The sequence below is a fragment of the Pollachius pollachius genome (genome assembly GCF_949987615.1).
Source record: "Pollachius pollachius genome assembly, chromosome: 1".
Taxonomy (NCBI): Eukaryota; Metazoa; Chordata; class Actinopteri; order Gadiformes; family Gadidae; genus Pollachius; species Pollachius pollachius.
The window spans coordinates 28,823,244-28,842,840 of record NC_136934.1 but is presented as its reverse complement, the minus strand read 5'-3'; the positions used below and the strand labels follow the sequence as shown (position 1 = coordinate 28,842,840).

Sequence of the window (19,597 nt, the reverse complement as noted above, 5' to 3'; positions counted from 1 at the left end):
TGGAGAAGATCAATGGTGGATTTCCATCCGTTTCAATCTCTTCGACACTTTGAAATATAGAGTAAAAACAACCAATGGAGTGACTTCCTTTAATGTATCTAGTTCACAAACAGTTCATATTTGAATAAACATGGGAGGGGGTGGGGGCGATTAAAAAGACGATGATATAACTTCACCAAAGTCAGTTAGGCAGACAATAAGCAACAGTCAATGAACCTCGCTGTGATCCAGGGCTCTCAGTGCTCCATGGCTGCATCCTCCTTTTCCTCCTCCCTCCTCCTCCTCCTCCTCCTCCTCTTCGTCGCTGCAGGGTTCGTAGTCTTCTGCCAGGTTGGGGTCTCCCTGCTCCTCGTCCCCCTCGGTCTCACCTCCAAGCTCCCCCAGCAGCTGCTCTGTGTGGTCCAGGATGGGCTGGTCATCACAGCCCAGCTTGTTGTAGAGCTAAGACGCAGAGAGGGATGTTAACAGGCAGAGCTATACGTTAGATGATGTAGGGCAGTCCTGGGAGAGCAGGACATCCACCTGGGTGAGGTGATTGGATTCCCATCTATTATTTATGTAATATGGAATGATGGACCTTATGTGTATTAAAGAAGAAATGGACGACAATGAAACGAAATGCTAAATGAAAGTTAAAAGTCCAAGGAATACAACTTATTACAAAGACAGTATATTTCTATGTTACCCAGCGTAGCGGGAATGGAGCACAATAGCTGTGCTGAGGATCACTCTTCCTCTGCCTATAGCGTTGTGTCACTGAAGTCAACAGGTCATCACTACGGCCTCCGTAAGCGGAGCTACGGACGAGACGAGGAAGGAAGTGAGCCGTCCTGAGTGGTCTCAGAGCGCTGGTTAGGCCCTGAGACTCCCAGCAGCAGCTGCATGCTGTCAGACTCATTGTCATGGCTGGCAAAATGCTGGTAAACTGTTTTCCTCTCTCATTTGGCAAATCAGCATATTTGATAGTCTTCAGCCGGAGAAGGGAAACAAAGCCGTTTTTAACTCTATCCTTTTCAAACATGCATGGAAATAGATTTACACAGACACAAAAGTAAATGCACACAGCATTCACCTGCTTGTTACAGAAATAACACACAAGGGATGGACACGGTAAGAGTCTATTTTGTGTGATTACTATGTAGATATTATTCAATATGTAAAGAATACAAGGCCTGAAGGTAAAGCGGTGCTGACCACTACTGCTCCCACCAGCAGACAGTAGAGTGCTACAACCTGAAGAACTAAGCGCTTTACTGATCAAAACCAAAGCATGAAATGAGCCAGAGCGGGACAAAGACACAGCTAGAGAGAGGGAGAGAGCAACAGACGCAAAGGACAGAAAGAGAAGGAAAATGGGGGCAGTTACGAGATTCAAGAATCATTATTGGGAAATTCAAGGACCATTATTATGTGAAATGTTAAACACACACAAGTTTAGGGGACAATAAGCTGCAGAGTGCCATCATTCTTACAGTATAATGAGGCCATGAGATGGATCCTGGGGCCAAGCATCACATATAGTCTTCCTCAGTCTCTAAGCAACAGCAGGTCCTGACAGCCGACACGCAGTCCCGCGAGAACTCATTTGGAGTGCAAAGATCTCTGCACGTGCATGTGTGAGTGCATGGTCTTTTGTGTCCATGTGACCATGCACAAACTATAAGGGCTGTTCTCCGAAGGAAGGAGCTCCAGGGACTCATCGCAGAACTCTTTCCCAGGCAAGAGGGTCTGGTATCAGGGGAGAGAACCAGGCTGGCCTGGAACTCCTCAGAGGAGCACAGAGATGTGGAGTACAGCAGTGGTGTTCATTCAGAGTGTCACTTTGGGCCAAATGCCTTGAGATATTTATCAACAATGATCACTTTTTATATAGGGCTTTGTATGGAATACCGTTATAGAATAGAGATGTATAGCGATGCTAAGTCCAGAGACCCAAAATACAGAATACAAAATACAGCTACTACGAGCCAGTCCCACAATGAGCTTTCCACAAACATGCAGTTTTTTAGAGGTGGGTCAAGGTGGAGGTTGGGGGTGTGGCCCTTAGCAGCTTGCAGCCACGGTACCATGCGCTAGTGTTTACAGTGGATGTATCTCAATGGGTCGGATTCATAATATCATCCGGAGGCGCGCACAGCTTTTGGACGTGTTCTGTAAATATTCTAGAACACTCCGGGTGCTCCGGCGGGAGTCCTGGAGCTCTATATGTGTGCTGTGTGCGCCTCCGGATGATATTATGTGTTGGAGAACCCGACGCAGTCGGGTTCTCCGACATAAGAACCAGACGTCTCTGGTTCTTCTACTTCCACGTCAATCTGAAGTAGGCTACAGGCTGAGCAGCAACATGGAGGAGGAGAAAGGGATTGTTGCCGTTTGTGGACTCCCGGTACTTCCACAACGAGACTCGTAGTGGGGGTTATCTCGGCCATGGTTGAGAAGGAATTGGGGGAAAGGAACTTTGGCTTTGACTCGCTGTAGTACAGATTGAACCGCGACATGGAGGAGAATAGGATTGTTGCCCGCGATTGTCTCACACCGGAGCCACAGGGCACCGCCGCCTGGCAGCGGGGCTCAGGCAGCAGACAATCCCGGGCAACAATCCCTTTCTCCTCCATGTCGCAGTTCAATCTTGACTTCAGGGAGTCAAAGCCAAAGTTCCTATCCCCCAATTCCTTCTCAACCATGGCCGAGATAACCCGTAAGACGTCAGAGAACCCAACGCAGTCTAGTCTTTTCACCAAATGGGAGCTTAACGCAAACCGTACCTTACGTTGCGTGTTATGTACCATAACACTAAAAGAAGGAAGGTTATGAAGTGGAGAAATCTCCCAGCTTTCTTGCGGCATTTCACGGAGGCACGTCCCCTTTTTGTCCACGGAGGCACGTCCCCTTTTTGCTAGATTTCTAACAAAGACCAACAAATCTGAACATATTACACCAATTCTTAAATCGTTACATTGGTTTCCTGTAGGTCAGAGAATTGATTTTAAAATCATGTTGCTAACCTATAAATCCCTACATGGTTTCGGGCAAAAATATTTAACTGATATGATTCCACTACATAAGCCTTCTAGACCACTAAGATCTTCTGAGACCAATCTGTTAATTATCCCCAGAGTAAACCCGAAAATGGGAAAGCAGGATTTAGTTACTATGCAACAAATAGCTGGAATAAACTCCCTGAGGATTTAAGACTTGCCCCAACTATGACCACTTTTAAAACAAGACTGAAGACGTTTATGTTTGCTTTAGCTTTCTGCTAAATCTTAAATACATTGCACTTTCAAAAAAAAAATGGCCTTTTTAACAATACCTTTATTTTCTCTAAAATGCTTTTTTAACTTTGCCTTTATTTTCTATCTATTTTACAAATTTTTTGCACATGTTTTCTTTTCTATTAATTAATTTTTAATTAATTGTATTGTATGACAATGTTTATATGTGAAGCACTTTGAGTCTGCCTTGTGTATGAAGAGTGCTATATAAATAAAGTTGCCTTGCCTTGCCTTCACCTCCCGGGATTCTGAGCATAGACGGAGTGCAGTGATGACGCTCTCAACAAAAATGGCTGCGCCCATAAAGAGATTTATTTTCTTTGTATTAGTATCATGCAGGTCATTTTAATGTTGATTTTAAATGCTCTTACACACTTGATTGCATTTCTACTTTTATATAGAAAATACTATTCTTTAGCCCTGAATTGCATTATTTTCTGGACATAATCAAGATGGAATAATGTGAATTCTAAATGTGTTGAAATCCCATGTATATGCCTCTGTCATGACAATGACATGGTACCCATCATCAGAGAAATACAGTTAAGTTGTTAAAGTATGTCTGATGGAACGGATGTGTTTGGTAAGTAATAATGTACTTCTATTATTTTTCATTTAAATAAAAAAACAAGACATTTTATAATTGAACAGGGCCCACAAAGTGTACACACACACACACACACACACACACACACACACACACACACACACACACACACACACACACACACACACACACACACACACACACACACACACACACAAGCCTCCTAACACACAGGCTGTCTGGCCTCAGCTCAGATCCCATTTCACGTCCGGTTTACTATTGATTTTGTCCTTGCTTCTAGGCTGCATCTGCCCTGTCGTGCCTCCTGCACACACACCCATGGCCATCACTTCAACCTTCTCTAGAACCCTTTCTGCCTCCTCATTTTAGTCTATCGACAGCACCCTAACACCTTGAGATTCACAGGATCCATGAGTGTGTGTTACAGCATGTTGACGTATTCCAGAGTGGATTATAGTGAAGACATTACTAACATGTAATTAATAGTGCTGTCAAGCGATTAAAATATTTAATTAATGCGACTAATCGCATCAATGTCACAGTTAACTCGCGATTAATCACACATTTTTTTCTATTCTAAATATCCCTTGACTTCGTGCTGCTAGCCTTTCAGTGAGATCAGAGAGTGTTGAGAAGGACAGCAAGAAGAGAGACCCGCAGTGGTAGGCCTATCGTGAAACGTCAAAAGCCCAGGCTTTTATTTCAATCACTGAACTTTCGAACAAAACTCTTGCTCAGCAAAGATGGGAAATACTTATTATTTAAACCAGTATGAATATTCCTACCGTACGTAGGCCTATACACATTACCAGGCTATCGAATAACGCCTACACACACACACACACACACTAACCTGACTTGTTGCTGCTAGACAGCAGGTGAAAAAACTACAACGTTTGCCAAGCCAAAAGAGCGTTAATCGCGTGATAAAAATATTAACGCCGTTCAAATTGGTTTGCGGTAACGCCGTTAATAAGGCGTTAAACTGACAGCACTAGTAATAATATATGTGAGTTGGCGCACACATTCATCTGCTGTAATAAAAAATGTGCACCGATATTAGGTGAAATGTATTAGGTTGTGCACAAACACACACACACAAACACACACTCAAGCCAGAATAAGCCTAGGGATCTAGGGATCCTATTTCCACACTGCGACCCATCAGACCGACTTGTGTTTAATAATTAACACATCTACGCTCGGATACAAGATCCAGGCCAAAATGGAGAGGTGTGTTTCAAGCGCACCAACACAGAAGTGGATTCTGTCTCCTGTGAATAGGGCATCCCGTCCTCGGGAATTTAGCTTCCCATAACTCTCCCTTTTCCTGAAAGTCGTTTATACAGTTTGACGTGTCAATTGTTACTCTGGAGGCCCTTCTCATTCTCGTAGCCAGTCCTCCTCATGCTTTGTATTCTTCTAATAGCTCTAGTGTGTTCTGAGTACCAGCCACAGACCCTTCACCCTCTGCCACAGTTCCTAATTGGGCCTCTAAAAACACACACACACACACACACACACACACACACACACACAAACACACACACACACATTTTTCTTTCAGTCAACTGATGCTGTCATCTCCCCCTTCCATCGCTGCAGCCTCCCTTTCTCCGTCACAGCCCCTCACCCGCCCCTCCATTCATCTCTGGCCGATACAATCCAGACTTGTTTATGCGTCTAGCCCTCCCAGTGGACGGCGGTCAGACGGCGCTCCATTAGACTGCCAGAGAGACACACATCACCGGCCTGCCACTCGGCACTCATCTGGAGCAGGGCACCGCGGAGGGGGAGGAGGGAGCACTGATGAGGAACAAGAGGAGACCGGGGAGGCTGGCCCAGCCATTCCTGCGTCTCTGCTGTCTGATTTCCAAGCCTATTGAATTTTAGACTAACATGAATCACTGCTCGGTGGAGGAAATGCTCCTTGACAGAAAGAATGAGAAACATGGCTAGTTTTGTTGATGCGTGTGTATGTGCCGGAGTGTAAGGGGAGCGTGTCCACATGGGTACGTGTGAGTCAGAGGGAGGAGGAGAGAGGCAGAGGCATGGGAAAGAAAAAGAGTCAGGTGCAGGGTGAGTCATGTCTATGTTTGGGACAACACCATACGTCTGCTGGGGCTGCTTTCAGAGCATTCAGTGAGGGCTCTCTTTAGTGTGCAGGCGTCACCTCTGTGAATCAAAGACCACCGGACAACCCCAAAACCAAGAAGATTATGCACTACTCTTTGCATAAAGACATTTCATAAAAAAAAAGCAATAACAAATCAAGCGAAGACTAAATAAATCAGAATAAACTGAATAAATAAATAATGGTTCAGGCATTTGCTCTAGGATACCTACTGGTACACCTTGGACACTGTTAGGAAAGACAAGCGCCTCTTGGCTGGGAGTGAACCACATCAGACGCTGTCCCGTCCATGTGACTCATACATACCTTCTTAGCTCTGGTCAGGTACGACCTCGCTGCCTCCTTGAAGGCATCGTACTCCTCTTGTTCTGCCTCTGTCGCCTCTCTGGCCTCTCCAGCCAAGTACTCTCCCGCTCGCTGCATCTGAAGGTAGCACACGTAGCCAGACAAATACCAGACCTAGAGAGAGACCAGAAAACAAACTGAAAGAGACGGCGGGGGAGAAAGAGTGAGAAAACATCTTTCTTGCACTTAGTGAGTTGTGGCAGGGAAAACAGAATTTTAATCTTTCAGGGAGAACCTTGGCATTAAATCATTATGTGCATCCGTCCATGTCCAAACACTTGGAAGGCACACACACACACACACACACACACACACACACACACACACACACACGTAAATGTGCGTGCTAGTCATCAGTCATGACCCACATCACCAATATACATATGCAGATGGGGAAGAATGTTTTGATGCATATTAAGGCTACACAGGGAACATTGCTACTGAATGGATGTGAGACTCTACAAGGCATTTAGATAACATTAATTGCCCTTGTGAAACTGTACTTTTTATTTTGAATTGGATTGCAGTCAGTTTTAGATAATGCATAATGGATTTTATCTTTGAGTCATTTATTTTATAGATTAAGCCCGTTGAGAAAATGTGAAACAAGGAGGTCAATGCCTCATCTCTTTCATTTATTCTCATACATTTACAGTTTGAATTGTATTACTACGTTCTATTCATTCCAACATCCATTTGAACGCACACAACATTTCTGCAAAACACAATCACTTGCACAGCAGGAGATCAGATGATTCACCCCTGAGGTACAACGTCTGTATGTGTGTGTGTGTGTGTGTGTGTGTGTGTGTGTGTGTGTGTGTGTGTGTGTGTGTGTGTGTGTGTGTGTGTGTGTGTGTGTGTGTGTGTGTGTGTGTGTGTGTGTGTGTGTGTGTGTGTGTGTGTCATGCCTGTCTCTCATATAGGTCCAGAGATCACCCGACCGAGACGGACATTCACTTTATTCATTATTCATTGGTGCCAGAGGCGGTCGGTAACTACACCTCTGCCAAATCAACCATTTAGCTTACAAACTCATCAAGGCATACCATGCTGCTGAATCCAGCAGGAGTGGGAGAAAGAACATCCCCCAGCGGTGGCTTATCAGAGGAGCCGCAGCTCCGGGTGACCGTAGGAGTGTGTGAGCTCCACCATAATTGGAATGGAACCTATGCATCACTGTAGCCCACAGAGCGCCGCCGGTTAGAACAAGGAGAGTGGAGATAGCATGCTGGGAATGTCAGCCCCGCTGTGGATGATCTTGAATGAGTTATTGTAATGGTGTGCATCTCTGTCCATTTACTTCAAATGTAGAGCTGTGATCCAGCATGTAGAAAAATGTGTCCGTGAGAGAGATAAATCCTCACTTCAGTCCCAATACAAAGTTGGCCTCCAAAGCAGTCGCTTTAAAGGTTCTCTTTAAAGATGGTCCACATTTTGTGCATTGACTGTAAAGTGTTCAATATTGAAATTTTTAAGTTAATTAAAAAACCTGAAACAAAATATAGTCAAAAGTATTTTTGTGAATGTCTGCTTGTGTCAATCAATTCCAAGAGATTAGAGCATTTTTTAAAAGAAGGCACAACCTATTTCCACGCTGTGAAGAGGAGAATCAATGACTGGCATATCAAACTGAATACCTTTGAAACAACAGTTACAAGGAACTGGCTCTTCTTTGAGATAGTTGGCGCTATACAAAAGGATGTTCTAACTCCCGGGCACAATACGGTTTGGTGTTGTCTGCAAGAAGGGCAACTGAAGAAGCAGCTAGCATATTATTCTACTGCATTTGAAGGTTTGTGATAAAAAGGTTTTCCATGTCTGGAAACCAAATCTGACATCATTTATGTGATTAATGTCACACACCTGGAACCTGCCTGTGCCTTTGCACATGCGTGTGCAGATGAGTAGTTATTTGGTTGGGCACAACTGCAGTGCGATTGCCTGGTGCCTTTGGATCAAGTTTTAAAGTTCAGACCCCTGATGACTGCTCTTAATCTGTCACCTAAGTGGTCTGTGTAGGAGGAACCCAAGGAGAAAGAGAGAGCATGCATGAGAGGGAGGGAGAGACAGAGAGAAAGGTGGAAGTACACCTTGATTTTCTGTGCTACTCAGAGGGGCTTTGTTGAAGGCTGACAGCACAAGGCTCCCCACTAAAGCACACGACGTACTGCCATTTATACCACTAATGCAGATTCACGTTCCCCACAGTACTCCCTGTGTAGGTGTGTGTATAGATGTCAGGCAGTTGGCGACACCCACACCAAAACCAGAGTGTGAAGGGAGACATTGAAGGAAAAGGCACACAAAAGAGGGGCTCTGCACAAGGTCTTGGTGCTTAAGTTGTTTAAAGCCTCTGCTCTGCTTCTTGGGGAATGAGAGCAGAGTTTGGTTGGGTCGAGCAGCAGAAACTGTATTATTATTGCGCTTGCTTATGAGGGCACATCAAAGACCACGCTCATAAAGCACTCACAGACAGCGATTACAGGCTTTCTGGGTTGAAATCTGAATCCATAGATGTCGTTTCTAGGCGAGAGAACCGAGAAGCACCCAAAGTAAAATGCGGGGCCAAAGGCTGTACAGGCTGCCTGGGAGAGGAGGCTCCTTGAGACGCTCCCTGTCTGCAGAGCACTGACGGCTGTGACTCAAACAGGCTGTCAATCATTCTGTAAAACAAAGGAGCCAATGGTGCTCTGGATTACTCACCTGGACCACCTCGTCATCCTCTTCTAGAAGCCCCTCCAACACATCCACCGCCATCTGCCATGGGGAGAGATGAAAATATGGACAAGACAGATGGAGAGACACATAACAGTGGAATTAAATAGTTCTTACAAGAGCAATGCTTTTAACCAAAAGTTCAATGCAATGGTTTAACTTTAACATGCATGGGCAAAAATACCTCTGTCACACACACACACACACCAGTGTTTCCCACAGACCAGGTAGCAATGTGTGGCGCTCCCGGACTGTCAGGTGGGAGGGAGGGAGGGGGGTGAAACGAGGAGGCCTGATGGGGGAGGGGGGTTGGCGTTTGCTCATTTAACAATATAAAAATAATACAAATAATAGTGTAAAATTATAGTGGAGTGAGACGAGGAGGCCTGACAGGGGGGGGGGGGATTTCGCGATTGCTAATTAAACAATATAAAAATAATAAAAATAATAATAGTCCTTCAAACTATCAGACCAACGATCGCTTTGATCACAGCAATCGCTTCCCTGTCGTCATTGTGTTAAACCAGCCATTAGCACGCAAGGGGGAAAAGGCGATTGGTGATTGGCTCCAGTAAAAGGGGATCAGAAACAGAAAGAAATGTATTGCTCCTCTCCAGCCCCTGCTGCAAAGCGAATTCAAATAGCCGGCAGAACGGGCTGGAGGTACCCAGTCTAACACCGTTAACTATCTAAACTATAACCTAATTTCCCATTAATTGAATCGTTTGCTGCGTTACCAACGTTGTCTATGCTGACTTACGGTGCGGGATGTTCAATATCAATACGGTTGAGGTCATAAGGCTAACATTATTTTTCTGAGTCAACAATAATTTTGGGCAGGTGTGTTTGAGCACAGTATATCATGCTAAACATTGGTAAACTCCAGATGTCATCGACCGTCTTCACTGTGCCAAATATCCCGCTGCTTCGGGTTTTCCTTAATAGGCGCATTGAGAAGAGGAGCGGGCGAATCCGCTGTCAGTATGTGTGCATGTATCAGTGATACGCGAGTCGATCCAATAAGTGGTAGTGTACCCGCGCACCATTGGCAGGTATGCGCGCTTGTCTTTGTGTGCGTGTGCGAACGAGAATGACAGGGAGAAAGAGTGCTATGCGGAGTTGAATGAACAGAACGATATTTATATTTCAAAATCGCAAAAAAAAAAGAAAAGAAAAAAAGCAGAATCAATTTGTGGCGCTCGGTGTTGTTTCTGTGGCGCTGCGCCACACATTGGTCTATGTATGGTAAACACTGCACACACACACACACACACACACACACACACACACACACACACACACACCCCTTGATAAATCCGGGTGATCAGTGGGTCTGATGAATCGGTGTAGCATGGATCGTCATGAGTAGCAAGAAGACAAGAGATCCATTTGTCAATACCGGCACACGAGACCCAGGTGCTGATCAACAGATCGATGGCACTCACTTTGACCCCATAGCTTACCAGAACCACTCACTGTGATCACAGGCCCCATAGCCTACCAGCACCACTCACTGTGACTACAGGCCCTATAGCCTACCAGCACCAGTCATTTGCATTTACAGATCAAATGTGTTACTGTCCAAGATAAACAGACTGCATTGATACACCTCAGTACAAGTATGGACATGTGTACAACTAAGCACACACAGAGAGTTGAGAACAAATAGCAGGAAAAGACAACGCCTTTTAACGACCATGCATAACCATAAATTTTTCTGATTTATCCCCTTATTTTTTGCCAGAACAAATCCCTCAGCAGTAATTCTTTCCACTGTTCTATTCTGTGCTTTGTGACTAAAGAGGGTCTCGATCCCACTGGAGCTGAAAAGAAGGTGACCTTTGCCACAGCCTATCACTGAGAGGGCTATGTGCATAGCTTTCTACAAAGAACAGACCATGGCTGCTCAGCGGCCATGTGCTTCCTTTGCTTGTGCCTCTCCCCTTGAGGGCTCCCTGATTGTGTGTGTTTGTGTGTAGGAGTGCGTGATGATATATTGATTTTTGTCAACCTGGGGTTGAAAGCGACTGTTAGCCAATCACCCCTGGAGAAGGGCATGAGCGCACAGAAGACAAACAGACAGACAGACAGACAGACAGACAGACAGACGTTACTTGTTGAGATGGTTGCATAAGCTAGAGCTTCCTTATTTATTTTTCTGTGTTTTTTTCCTCTTCTTTTTTTCCCATTAAGACAATGTGGTTCCCGTGGCAATAAAGGGAGGTCTGTTGCCAAGGGAGATTGAGGTTCAGGTTAATTGAGAGCATTTTTTTAAGTGTATGTGTGCCTCCAAACACACAAATACGTTGTGCTTTGTGTGCTAGTGAGGGAGATGATTGATAGTTGAGCCAATTATGAGCTGGAGCTCCATTGTGGTTCATTAATTAAATGACTTGCTGAATTAAATGATTAAAATAAACAAACAGAAGCAACTGATCCCAAATGCCATTAATAGATTCATTGCCCAAGAACCTCTAACACACACACACACACACACACACACACACACACACACGAGAACCTCAAGACAACAAAGGCTCTCTCAAGCCACATACAGGCGTGTGCACATATACACAGAAAAATTACTTAAAGAGGGGCATAAGAAGATAAGAGATCTGGGTGTTAAACAGCTGACAGGCACAGGCAGCGAAGGAGGAGGAACCAAAATAGAACCAGCGATACCTGGGAGACGTGATGAGACGCCTGATTAGCGTGTTTCCAGCCTATCTAAAGTGGTCAACCCACAGGCAAGTAGCTGAAGATTCACCGATATGCAGACCACCTCAAACCCTTGACCACAACAAGATTAATAATCCCTGTAACTATAAAAGGAAGGGAGGCGGGTAGAAGAGGGAAGAAGATATGGGAATCGTGTGCTGAGGACGATACAGACAATACAAAATGCTACACCACAAACAGCACTGCAAGCCATATAATCCCCCCCCAAACACACACAGCTTTATTTTAGGAAGGAGAAAAGGGAGAAAGATCCTCTGGGGATGAGCTCATTTATTATTGCCTGGGTGTGCATGTGCATGTGTGTGCGTGATTGTATATGCACGCTTGTGTGTAATCTGCAGGCAATTTTGTTTAACACAATCATTTTACCAGAGTGCACAGCAGAGACAGGAGAAAGACAAATGACTTTACAAGCGAGGCCAGACTGTATCTCCGACACACAGAGAGCCATACATCCACCGGCACGCACTCCGTCACATCCGGAATTAAATCCTGGGGACGTCAGCGCTAACCTTATCCCCGGGGAGCGAGGAGTGCAGCCTGGCACGCTTCGGTGTGAGCTAAATGTTGAGGCAATGGGAAAACTCCTCCAAATAGCAGAAAAAGCGAATAGGTATCCATCAGTGCTATGACAAACAGCCAAAAGACACCTCAGACGTTGTCAGGGGACTACAGCTCAAATCGGTGTGGCATCTAACGATTGGCTGGTGACAGGTAATGATGAAGATGATGATGAATTTGGAATGATGTAATGCATGCAGGTGTTAGGATGTGTTAGTGTATGGATGCGGCACCAACATATTTTGGTGGAATCATAGAGGGCTATATGATCGACAGCAGTTCTTTACTGTTGTGATCTCAAACAAAATATTCTGAATGCTGTTTCAAGAGAGACAGCCGAAGACGGAGAGAGACAGATGAACAGAGAGAGAGAGAGAAAATAAAAAGAAAGAAGAAGATTGGGGAAAAGGGTGTTTCTAGATCTGGTTGAGATCGAGCAATAGCAAGAAAACAGCTTCTTTACTGCTTTGCTTCCACTCATAAAGTCAATTTCCATCAAAAACTTCTAGCCACTGGCTAGAAATAAACAATCACGCTCATGCATGCATGCACAGACACGTTGTTCAGGACTAGAAGCAGCCAGCGCAGTGGGCTCGGGGCTTGATGACACAAACAGGAGGATGAAGACAAACGAGGTGTCGAAAACTGTGGACCGAAACGCTGTTTTGCTGATACCACCGACAGCCCGTCTTACACACACGGGCATACACTGAGAAGTTCTGATTAGGTGTTGGGGATGGGGAATGGTCATTGCCGTTTTTCCTGCTTTTAAAATCCCTTTTGATTCAGAATATCTAGATAATGATGATAACAAGTATATATACATATGTATATCATTAATTACACATACATTATGGTGTTTTCTCAACAAGTAAACATAGTAAACGAGGTGTTTTTGACAGATGTTTTTGAGCTGTTTGCTGGAAATAGCTTTTAGGAAAAAAAATCTTGCCTTGCACTATTCCCCTGTTTCAGTCCCTTCAGAATGCGCTTCTGGTGTCTGCAGCTTTAATGCAAATGAGCTGCTGCCCATTGACCAATGAGCTGTCAGAGTGAACCACAGCATGGAGGAGAAGTGATTGTTGCCGTTTGCGGACTCCTGGAGCTCTTTATCTATATAATATAATATTAATAATATATAGGTATTTATATAATATTATATCTAATATCACGGCCAAAAGCTATGTGCGCCTTGGATGACATTATGAATCATAAAGACTGCGTCTGACGTCTCTGGTACTTCCACAACAAGTAAAGACTTGTAGTGGGGGTTATCTCGGCCATGGTTGAGAAGTATTGGGGGAAAGGAACTTTGGCATTTACTCTCTGAAGTCCATAAAGAACCGCGACATGAGGAGAAAGGGATTGTACTCCAGGAACTGAGCTGCCGGATTGCCGCCGAGCTCCCCCCGCCGGAGCTGCCGGACTGCCGCCGAAGCGGGGGGAGCTGGGGGAGCTCGGCGGCAGTCCGGCAGCTCAGACATGGAGGTGAAAGGGAATGTGCTCCCGGAGCTGAGCTGCCGGGCTGCCACCGAGCTCCCCCCGCCTGAGCAGCTCGTCCACTTTCCAAAAAATCTATCTTTAGCTATGCTCTGATTGGAGGGGGAAGGGGAAGTGGGAGGTAATATTCAAATGTGCCCCCTTCCTACGTAGGAGGGGGGTGCCGAAACTGACTTGCTCGTTTGGTAACTGTGGGCAGGGTACTTTCAGAAATGCATATCTTACTCAAAAAGTCATGTACAGACTTTTTTCAAAGTTTGTATGCGTGTAGGAGCACTAGAGACCCAAAACAACAAAAAATCCAAGGAAAGGTGTTGTTTTCATAATATGTCCCCTTTAAGGTAGAATTTCCATTGTTTTTTTCCATAAACTAAAGCAACTTGAACACAGGAATGAGGTGAGGGATTGGAGGACGTATTCAGGGGTCAGGGGGAAATGTCTGCAATTTGTCAGCATAGCACATCACAGCTTCCTTCCCTCTTTTCCTTCTCTTTTTCTCCTGAGTGCCCTCTCTCCTTGGCTTTCCTCCCACACACTGCGATCTCACACCTACCGGGGTCCTTTTCTGTAAAAATCGCTACTCTCTACACCATCACTACAAAGGGGCATAAAAATAGCACACAAAAGGGCACTTACAACCGCAAAACTTACCCCTTCATCGGGGGTAAGATCACGGATGTGTCAGGTGATGTACAAAACCTTACCTCAAATTCTTCGGTCTCAATTAGTAGTTTGGCAGTACTGATGCGGGAATCATAGGGAGGGATTGTGTTCTGGTTGGAAAAAACACACACACACACACACACACACACACACACACACACACTTTAAGTTTTGCTGGAGGCACTATCAACCACAGTTCCTCCTTTGTCTGATAATAACACGATTCAATTTCCAGATAAGGAGCATTTTTTGCACTGCTGTGGCTGTTAATCACAAGGCAAGTGCAGGCCGGTGTAGCAGAGATCTATCTGCTCTGTCTGATAAGGGTCGTTACAGTGGAGAAGTGCAACTTTTTCCCCAAATCACTCGCCGTGTTGTTCAGGGCTTACGTCAGGTTTCATTTATGTGCTGCAGACTGACATTAATGGCCAGTCTGCTAGTCATTCCCTACAGGTGCTCATTTACCCGCTGCTCTCCCATCCTTTCCCCGCAATCTTCATTCGAGTTTCTTTACTACCCCTTCACCATGCACCCTCTTCTGCATCACCACAGGTTTAGGTTTAGGCTATTATCTTTCAGAGACAAACGCTAGCCATTAGCGCTTTGTACATGTTTGACTTATAAGGCTTCTAGCACCACTGTACATGTTTGAGTTATAATGCTTCCAGCACCACTGTACATGTTTGAGTTATAAGGCTTCCAGCACCACCGTACATGTTTGTGACATGAGTAATGAGGCTTCCAGCACCACCGTACATGTTTGTGACATGAGTAATGAGGCTTCCAGCACCACCGTACATGTTTGTGACATGAGTAATGAGGCTTTCAGCACCACTGTACATGTTTGTTACATGAGTTATAAGGCTTCTGGCACCACTGCATTGGGAGCGTCTCACCTGGTCGTGTTCGTCCTCCAGGCCAGATGAAGCTTCTGCTTGTTTGAAGGCAGGCAGCCACGCCCCCACACTCCTCATGAGATAGTCTTTTCCTTCCTAGAAAATACACATTTAAACATTGGACAATATAAGTTGCATTTCTAGGTTTAATGCATAGAACAGAATGACACAATTGATGTATTTTCTTTTCCCAAAAAAATTGGAGCAAATATTGAACAGCAAATTGTATACATTTGCCATTTTGCAGAATACAAACTTGCATTGCCTTATAAGTGATGATATTTAGCGACATTGGCACCAGCTCACCCCCTATTGAACTGTAATGGAATTACACCCACTTCTCCATTCTTCGGTTTTCTAAGCTTCCAAGTCTTTTCAACAGCACAAAATGGCCAATTTACTCTCCCCGGGATCGGGCTGGTGACAGCATGAAGAATAGCTTTAGAATTCTTATTCAGGCTACCATTAAAATGAGGCAGAGGTTGAATATGAAAACCATCTCTTCACTCTTAGACAGAGAAAAAACAGTAATACATCTTCAGTTCAGATGTTCAATGTTATTTCCCTCATTAAATATAAGTGTGGTATCGCACAAAGGCCTACCAGACTATTCAAAATTCTCAATGTTATTTTCACATGGTCATAGAGACAAGGCATACGCTCATAGCCATAACAAATTAGCAAGTTTTGAATTAGAAATGCTTTTTCATCATGGAGTCCATGAACAAGAAAAAGGCTGAATTAAAGTCGATTTTAACATTGCAGAATAGTAATGATTATTATTATTGATTCATCTTGATAATGTATTAATTATGTTTGGAGGAATACTCATTGGGGGATATGACTACTGAACAGGTGGATGGTTTCATTCAAATAACTAATTAAGCTATTCAGACCAAGAAAAAAAAAATCGATATAATACTAACAATATGTATCCTCAGGTAAAACACATTTGGGGTGTTGTTTGGTTGTTGATTGTTTGGTCTCTGGTGCTCCCACAGGCATACAAACTTTGAAAAAAGTCTACATGATTTTTTGAGTGAGATATGCATTTCTGAAAGTACCCCGCCTACAGTTACCAAACGAGGGAGTCAGTTTCGGATCCCCCTCCTACGTAGGAAGGTGGCACAGTTGAATATTACCAATCACTTCCCCACTCCCCTCCAATCAGAGCATAGCTAAGATTTTATGGACCAGTGGACGAGCAGCTCCGGCGGGGGGAACTCAGCGGCAGCTCAGCTCCAGGAGTGCAATCCCTTTCTCTGCCGGACTGTCGCCGAGCTCCACCCGCCGGAGCTGAGGGGCTCCCGCCGAAGCTTCAGCGGCAGTCCGGAGGAGGAGACATGGAGAAAAAAGGGATTGTACTCCCGGAGCTGAGCTGCCGGACTGCCGCCAAGCTACCCCCACCTGACTTTTAAGCTCCCGGAGGACACCCGCCGGAGCAGCAGGAAAGCTTCGGCGGCCGTTCAACTCCCGGAGTACACCGCCGGAGCTGCAGGACTGCCACCGAAGTATCGGCGGCGGCCGGACGGCTTTGACGGTGCAGCTCCGGCGCGGGTAGCTCGGCGGCAGTTCGGCAGCTCAGCTCCCGGAGTACAATCCCTTTCTTCTCCATGTCGCGGTTCATGGACTTTAGAGAGTCAAGGCCAAAGTTCCTTTCCCCCAAATTCTTCTCAACCATGGCCAAGATATCCCCCACTACGAGTCTTTACTTGTTGTGAAAGTGCCAGAGACGTCAGACGCAGTATTTATGATTCATAATATCATCTGAGGCGCACATAGCTTTCGGCCGTTATATTAGATATAATATTATATAAATACCCATATATAATATTGGTTATATATTATTGTAGCGTTTACGGCCATTCACTGCGGGGGCTATGTAGCGGAATGAGGAGGACACAGAGTGGCTGACGTTTTACCAGAGAACCAGGCTTTATTATCCTTTCCGTACAAACTAACTACGGGGTTGGAGGAGTGCCCTCCTACGGGGCTGTCCCCGCCCCCTATCCCAACTGGCCATCAGGCTGAACAAGGCAACTCCCCACACAAGGGGACCCCACACAAACTCCCCATCAATTCCCCCCATAGTCCTGCTGGGTCACTACATGGCCCCCCCCTCTAATTCCTCATCCCTGAGGAAGAGCATAGTCTTGAAAGGGACCCAGGAGTCGCCGTTCCCTCTGCAACCTCCCTACTCCACCATCGAAAAGAGGAGTTCCCGTTGTTGCAGCCGTGTTCCTCGGCACCACAGCTCCAAGTGGCGTCATCTCCTCCCCTTGAGGCACATTCTGTTGCTGTCTCGGTGGGGCCCTCCTGTGGCGAGGTGACCCGACCCGCGCCCTGGGAGTCGTCACAGGGAAGGTGGGCTGCTGATTCCCCCGGTATGGTGCCATCCTATCCCTGTGCAGCACGACTGTCCGGCCCCTGGGAGCTAGTCTGACTCTATACACAACCTCGCCAACTCTCTCAACCACATAGCAGGGGCCAACCCATTTGCTGTCCAGCTTGGGGCAACAACCTTTTACCCTCTTAGGTCCATTCACCCAGGCGAGGTCCCCAGCCTGCAAGTCCTGCCCCTTCTGACGAACCCCTGCCTGCTTGGCCTGGTGTCTGGCGAATCTGTGGGCCGTTTCCAGGCGGCCTGGCATACTCCGGGCCAGACATGGCTTCTGGTGCAATTGGGCAGTCGTCTGTAGGCCAGCTCGGGCGGCGTTCTTAGCTCCCTGCCCAACATCAACAATGCAGGGGTACAGCCAGTGGATTCTTGGAATGCACTGCGGCACGCCATGAGGATGAGGGGTAGTTGCAGGTCCCAATAACTCTGATCTGGAGCGGTGGTGAGGGCTAATTGGGAGCCTAAGGTCCGCATGAAGTGCTCCACCAACCCGTCGCTTTGAGGGTGAAGTGGGGTGGTTCTTGTCTTCCGGAGGCTAAGTTGGCTACACATGGCGGTGAATACATGTGTTTCAAAATTCCGCCCGTGATCGGAGTGGAACTCCGAGGGTGTTCCAAAGCGGCTGAACATTCCTTGCACCAAGGCTTAGGCCACGGTTGTGGCTTCTTGGTCTGGTAGGGGCTATGCTTCCATCCACTTTGTGAAGTAGTCGATGGCGACCAACGCATACCGGTTCCCTCTGCTGGTACTGGGAAGTGGGCCCAACACATCGACTGCCACCCTGTCCATCGGTGCCCTGACACAGTGCTCCTGTAGAGGTTCACGGGACTGACCTTGGGGACCTTTAAGAGTGGTACAGGAGTCGCAGCGGCGACAGTAGTCCTCAACATCTCTCCTGCTCTGGCCCCAACAGAATGCCTGCCGTAGCCGTCTCAATGTCTTTGTCACCCCAAAGTGACCTACTCCGGGGGATCCGTGATGTGCCTCCAGCACTTTGTCCCAGAGGTCCTTTGGCACAGCGTGGCTCCCCAGTGGCTGGCTCATGCCAGAACCTCTTCAGGACTCCTTCCTGCAGCTCTACCCCAGGCCATGGGGACCAAAGCCCTCTGACTGTGGCCGACTGGTCCACCACATCTTCCCAGGGCGGCCGGTTGTCTGTTTCCAGCCACCCCATGACTGTTTTAAGGTCAGGATCCACGGTTAGCAGTCCAGCCCAACCCCTAACATCATCGGGTAATAGGGCTCGACAGATCACCTCCCCGGTCTGTAGGTTAGCTGCCTCCCGTTCTTCTTCCCGGTTACAGTGGTAAGTCCAGAAAATCCTGGTTACTCACCGGCTCTGTGTTGTATGGGGAACTGAAAGACCTGGAGTTGTTTGATCCATCTGGCAACCTTCAGGCTCTTTAAAGGACATGAGCCACTTCAAAGCAGCATGATCAGTGCGAATGGTGAATAGAAGGCCGCTGAGGATGTGCTTGAAATGGTTTACTGCATCAATCACTGCCAGCAGTTCCTTGCGTGTGACACAATAGTTCCTCTCCGACTTATCCACGGTATGACTGTGGTAAGCAACAACCCGCTCTTCATCAGGGGTCAGCTGCGAGAGTACAGCGCCAAGGCCTGTGTTGCTAGCGTCCGTGTCAAGGATAAATGGCAACTCTTGTGTTTGGTGCAACCAGCACTGGATCCTTACATAAGGCCTGTTTCAGCTCATGGAAGGCTGCATTCTGTTGTGGTCCCCATTCATACAGTATGTCTTTGCGCAATAAGACGAACATGGGGGCAGCTACAATAGAGAAC

The 19,597-nt window shown here is 46.3% G+C and overlaps 1 protein-coding gene across 1 annotated transcript in view; it reads right to left on the bottom strand.

Moving 5' to 3' along the window:
* Positions 1–236: 236 nt before the first annotated feature.
* LOC307090296 (uncharacterized protein) overlaps positions 237–19,597 on the bottom strand; it is a gene marked incomplete at its 3' end in the record, with an annotated part of 39,640 nt that continues 20,279 nt past the window's right edge. Inside the window, 6 exon segments of the mRNA XM_079756875.1 lie at positions 237–257; positions 259–441; positions 6,284–6,436; positions 9,029–9,082; positions 14,545–14,613; positions 15,400–15,495. Of these exon segments, the coding sequence (XP_079613001.1) occupies positions 237–257; positions 259–441; positions 6,284–6,436; positions 9,029–9,082; positions 14,545–14,613; positions 15,400–15,495 (576 nt within the window).